This window comes from Muscardinus avellanarius, assembly GCF_963383645.1.
Source record: "Muscardinus avellanarius genome assembly, chromosome: 6".
NCBI lineage: Eukaryota > Metazoa > Chordata > Mammalia > Rodentia > Gliridae > Muscardinus > Muscardinus avellanarius.
Genome location: NC_137791.1, coordinates 2,042,424 through 2,048,080, shown reverse-complemented (window position 1 = coordinate 2,048,080; position 5,657 = coordinate 2,042,424). Strand labels below are relative to the sequence as shown.

Sequence of the window (5,657 nt, the reverse complement as noted above, 5' to 3'; positions counted from 1 at the left end):
CACTAGGCACTTTCTACACCCGTCTTAACATTTTCTAGCTGTGTGAAGAGCCACTTATCACTGTGTATGCAACGCGCTCCTTGTGTAGATGCAAAGGTGAAACCATCCTGAAACAGGAAACCAATACTCTTCCTGTCCAATCAACAAATCTAAGTTTATTCTCTGCCTGCTTCCTCAGCTCCTGTCCACCACAGCAGAAGGCTTTCACGTTCACAGAGTTTTATGACAAAGAGAAAATTTCTCATGAGGTGCTTTTGTATCTCCACCCCCTTAAGAAAAAAGGAAAAAGTGTTTCACCCAGAAGGCGTGAGTTGTATGAATTAAAACTGCTACCTAAGTGTGGGCTCATGCAACCAGGAGGGATTTCACCTCCATCCATTCAGTCAGTTTATGGGGGTTTAAAGAAATTCCAAAGAGTCATGAGAAGAGGAAAAACACAGGCAATGCTTTCTGCCACACAGGTCGAGCCTTTGAAAAGATGTGTAATATGTAAAACACGGTGACACCCCCATACTATTTTTCCAGAATTAGCAGTATAAATGGCTCCCCGCGCCCCAGGGCTCCCCATCTGCCTCCCCAGGCTCCACTCGCAGGAACTCAGCACGATGTACGCCGTGCAGCTCTGGGGCTGCGTCGCCCTAACTTTCGTCATCTTTGCACACAGTGCGCCCACGTCTGGCTCTGCGAAGGAGACCCGGCAGCAGCTGGAGCAGTTACTGCTGGACCTGCAGATGCTGCTGAAAGGAGTCAATGTGAGCAGATGCCCTTCGTAACAAAAATGATTACTTAATTTTTCTTGCTGGAGTTTGTTGTTTAGTAACAACATGTTATGCCTTTTCAGAGTGACAGGAATTCCAGACGCTCCACGATGCTCAAATTTAAATTTTACATGCCCCAAAATGTAAGTACAATTTTCTATGTCCATCTATGTTTTAAGAAAATCCAATGTAATATAAAAATCTGAACAGTGATTAATTCTAATAGCACCTCATCTGAAGGAAAAATGAGTCGCTTCAATAACTTTTAAAAAAACTGTTTGATAATGGGGCTTCTGTCAAAGTGGTTTTGTCTATATATTTTTAATGCGCTCGTGTGTTCGAGGAGTAGGAATTGGGAGAAAACACAAAAATAATATTCTAACTTCTCTGCTGGGATAATTTAAGAAGATATGTTGATTGTTTTCTTTAAAAATGCAAAACCCTAGAGATACTTGATTATATCATCATAGCATGTAAACCATCAAAACTGGGTTACTTATAGGAAAGATTTCTAAGCATCTCTAAGAGCCAGCGTGGCATAGTGACCCTGTGCACAGGCTCCGCGCTTGGCTCTCATCGCCTTAGGCAAGTCATTTACTTCCTTTGTGAGTCAGTTTCTTTCTACTTACATGAATAATGACTGTACACACTTAGAGTTTCGTGGGGACTCAGGAGAGTGTGTGGCAAGTGTTAAATACCATCTAGGCACGAGCTCTGTCAGTGGTGGTGAAGACCATATTCTTGCTGGGAAGTAGAAAGTGAAATCTTGAATTTGCATACCTTTTTTTTAAGGCAGTAGAAGCAGAGATTTGTAATACTCTGACTCTGTTGGGTTGCTTTGGGATTCAAATCGTTGCACCATCAGCAATGGACCACCTGAGCTCCTGGAGCAACCTCAGGGTGCAAAGTTGCCTAGCATGTGTACAAGTCAGTAGAGAAGGGGCAAAACTTTGGTGCCAGAAAGAGCTTGTCCCTGGGTAGGCCAAGCCCAGAAAAAGAAAAGGTGGGCTGAGGGCACAGAGATGCAGTCCTGTTGATCCACTTCTATTAAACCCAGGGAATTCTGCTTCAAGCTACTTTATTGAAAGAGGAAAAGGGGAGAGCTCATAGATGATCCTTTAGTTTAGAGCCACACAACTTTGAACTCCAGTGATTAAATAGATAGCGGGCTGTGTTCTGAAGGGATGCGCTCCAATGTGCGCATGCCAAAGAGTCAAGCATTAAAATCTGTGGAGCTTGTAGTAACAGTTTTTTGGTAGGGTAGTACATGGACGTAACCTGAGGTAGGTGTTGTCCTGTTCCACCTTTCTCTCTAAAGATTGTTGGGTAACAAAACTATGTGCATATGGCTGGAAGAATTTCTTGAAATCTAAGTTTCTAAATGACAATTCAGATTATAATTCGAAACCAAAAGCAATGTAAGAAACTTCCTTCACTTAGCCGGGCGTGGTGGGTGCACGCTTGTCATCCCAGCATTCGGGAGGCTGAGACAGGAAGATCACAGTTCGTGGCCAGCCTCAGCTACTTAGTGAGGCCCTTCTCAAGTCAGTGGGACCCTGTTTCAAAATAAAGAATAAAAATGGGGCTGGGGTGTAGCTCAGAGGTCAAATGCTCCTGGGTTCCATCCCCAGGGCCACAAAATAAATAAATCAAGAAATAAACTTCATCCATTCACTTACCCACTCAAACTCCATCCTGCATCCAGTGTTAGGAATTGATAAAATTTAATTCAAAGGATGCTATGATAGAAGGAAAGAGAATTAGCATTTAATCCTAACTTTACCTATTCATGTGACCTGGGGAAGAAACCAATTCTGAGATTTAGTTTCCTTATTTGTAAGACAGAGGTAACAGTATTACACTGCTTACCTCAAAATGTGCTTGTGAACTTAAAGGGCCTTATTTAGGAGAAAATACTTTATAGAATTTTATGAAATTTTTAAATTTATCATTGAAGTATGAAATGTTATCTCTATTTATTTATCTATATCAGCAGGCCTACCCAGATATTGTGACATCTTACTTGGTTGGGATGAATTAAAAAAAATGCATCTTAATGTAGTAATGATGAAAAAGTAAAATTTTAAGGCACAGTGAAATATGTTTTGCTCTGGCTATGTTACGACTCGTTATCGTATGGCCGGAATGAACGACCTCATCTTTAGAGGGTCGGGACTCTGACAAGGGCTGCTGTCCCTCAACCTCCGTGACTCTCACTCAGCTCCTGGATTCTCAAATGTTAGGGCCAGATAACATGATTCTAACACCTCCGCATTCCACTGCTCTGGTTCTAATGATTTCTGTGCAGACTGGAAAAGTAGCTTACATCTTTGGCTTGCAGAAATGTTTTTACAAATTCTAGTTAAGATGAAACGTGATGCAGTTGTGAACAGTTCACCCTAGTCTTAAGTATTTGAGCCCCTTCTTCCAATTTTATAATAATAAATGATATTGGCCCACTCTGTTCTCAGCAAGTGAGAACAGGAAGAATGGTAAAAAAAACCAAACAAAAACCTATACTGCTCCTCTCAGTAAGACAAGTCGGTGATTAGCTTCTGATTCTGACCTTTAGGGTAGTGTAAACTGAGCTCAAAATTATTATTATTATTCTAGGCCACAGAATTGAAACATCTTCAGTGCTTAGCAGAAGAACTCAAACCTCTGGAGCAAGTGCTAAATTTATCTGAAAGCCAAAACCTTGACTTGACGGAGACCAAGGATTTCGTCAGCAACATCAACGTAACGGTTCTGAAACTCAAGGTGAGGCTTTGCTCTATTGGCTCTCCTGCGATAGAATAAATGAATGGGTCTTTACCTGGAAGTTTAAAGGGCAGCACTTGATTGTTGGTGTTTGTGAAGTAGCCATGCCTTTCACTAGCCAACATTTAAAGCCCACCGTGAGTAGGAATCAGTTCACTGGTGGGTGAGGCCGGGATCCGCTGCCGAGCCGGGAAGGGTTTCTGGAAGGTTCTGCCCGGCGTCCTCTCGGGGACAAGCCCCTCACAGCATTCCAGTCTCTCCCAGGAACACAAACCAGAATAGAAGAAACACTGACCCGACTCTCACAGAAAGCGGGCAGACTCATTAGCTAGGCTGGAGATGCTTCAGGTTACTGACCCACATCACCCACGGTCACTGAAAGGCTTCTCGAATGGCGCTTTCCAGTCACTGAGGAGAGAACTAAACATCGACATTGTCTCAGAAACGCAGCCGTTGGAATGAGCCAAGAACGAGATCATGAACTAATTTAGGGCCCGCTTTCAGGGCCCGGGGGTTTCGATGCACAGGGAGGCGAAGGGAGGGCCTCACAGCTCCTGCTTCATCCCGTCGGCCAAGTACAAAATCCATGAGTTAACAGGATCATAAGTAAGCAGCGCGTTTAATCACAGCAGTAGGAGCAAGTTCCTAAAAGTACGCGGCATGAGGTCATTTTGCAAACAAGTCATTTTATCAGTGGACTGTTTCAGTTTAAAATTGTATTAAAAATACTTTGAGCGGGGCGTGGTGGTGCACGCTTGTAATCCCGCACTTGGGAGGCGGAGACAGGAGGATCGCGCAGGTTCGAAGACTGCCGCGCTGGCTTAAGAGACCCTGTTTTAAAAAAATAATAATAATAATAGGTCTTGGAGTGAAGCCTGGAGGTAGAAGGGCTTCCAGGAACCCAAGTACCCCCCCAACACAAAATACATTGAGATCAAGGTCATATAATATTGATAGACTCTGCCTTTTTTTTATTTTTTGGTGGTACTGGGATTCCTGGAAGCCCTTCTACCTCTGGGCTACACTCCCAGACCTATTTTTACATTTTTATTTGGAAACAGGGTCTCACTGAGTTGCAGAGGGCTTCACTGAGTAGCTGAGGCTGGCCACGAACCTGGGTCCTCCTGTCTCAGCCTCCCGAGTACTGGGGTTACAAGTGTGTGCCACCACACCTGGCTGACACAATAAGTATTTTACAAAACATTTATCTATAACTGTTTTTATTTACTTACTTACTTGGGATTCAACCAGGGACATTCTACCTTGAAGCTATATTCCCAGGCCTATTTTATTATTTTTATTTTGAAATAGGGTCTTTCTAGGTTGATGAGAGTCTCACTACTTGCTGAGACTGTCTTTGAACCTGTGATCCTCCTGTCTCAGACTCCCAAGAACTGGAATTACAAGCCTGTGACACCATGCCTGGCGGAACTGTTTTAACTAAAAAATTAATTGTACCCAATTCAAGGGGAAAAAAAAATTTGTGTTCATTGTCAGTAGAATTAACAACAAAATTTCAGCTTGACTGTTTCTAAAATCTGCTATCATAGCAAAATATATAATCTGGGAATATCACATTGATCATTTCAAGAAAATGTGAATAGTTAACATGTTTAACAAGCTCAAAGACCAAAAGCTTGTAAAGCTTCTGCTGAAAATAATTATATATAAAGCCAACTGCTGTAAGCTTAAAACACTACGTTTTCTTTTGTAGGGATCCGAAACAGCATTCACGTGTGAATATGACGAGGAGACAGCAACCATTGTGGGGTTTCTGGACAGGTGGATTACTTTCTGTCAAAGCATAATCTCAAAACTCACTTGATAACTATGTGCCTCCTGTTTCAAACACATAAGACTTCCTATTTATTTGAATATTTAAGAGTTATATTTATTTTGGATGTATGGTTTGCTACCTTTTGTAACTTCAGTCTTCATAGATTATGGATCTTTTAAGATTCTTTTTGTAAGCCCTAAGGGCTCTAAAATGGTTTCATTTAAATTATTTATCCAAAGTATTTATTACTATATTGAATTGTTAAATATATTATCTACATAGATTAGTTAATAAAAATATTTAATATTTTCGGTGAATACAAACTTAAGTCTCGGTGTTTGTTATTTTTGGGGATAGCATGG

The 5,657-nt window shown here is 41.6% G+C and overlaps 1 protein-coding gene across 1 annotated transcript; it reads left to right on the top strand.

The window, feature by feature from the left end:
• Window positions 1-605: 605 nt before the first annotated feature.
• Window positions 606-5,343, top strand: IL2 (interleukin 2; the record flags this gene model as incomplete). Its single annotated transcript, XM_080697823.1, has 3 exons — window positions 606-752; window positions 3,372-3,518; window positions 5,233-5,343. The coding sequence occupies 3 exons, from the start codon at window positions 606-608 to the stop codon at window positions 5,341-5,343; spliced, it is 405 nt and encodes a 134-aa protein (XP_080553949.1).
• Between the last annotated feature and the right edge of the window lie 314 nt (window positions 5,344-5,657).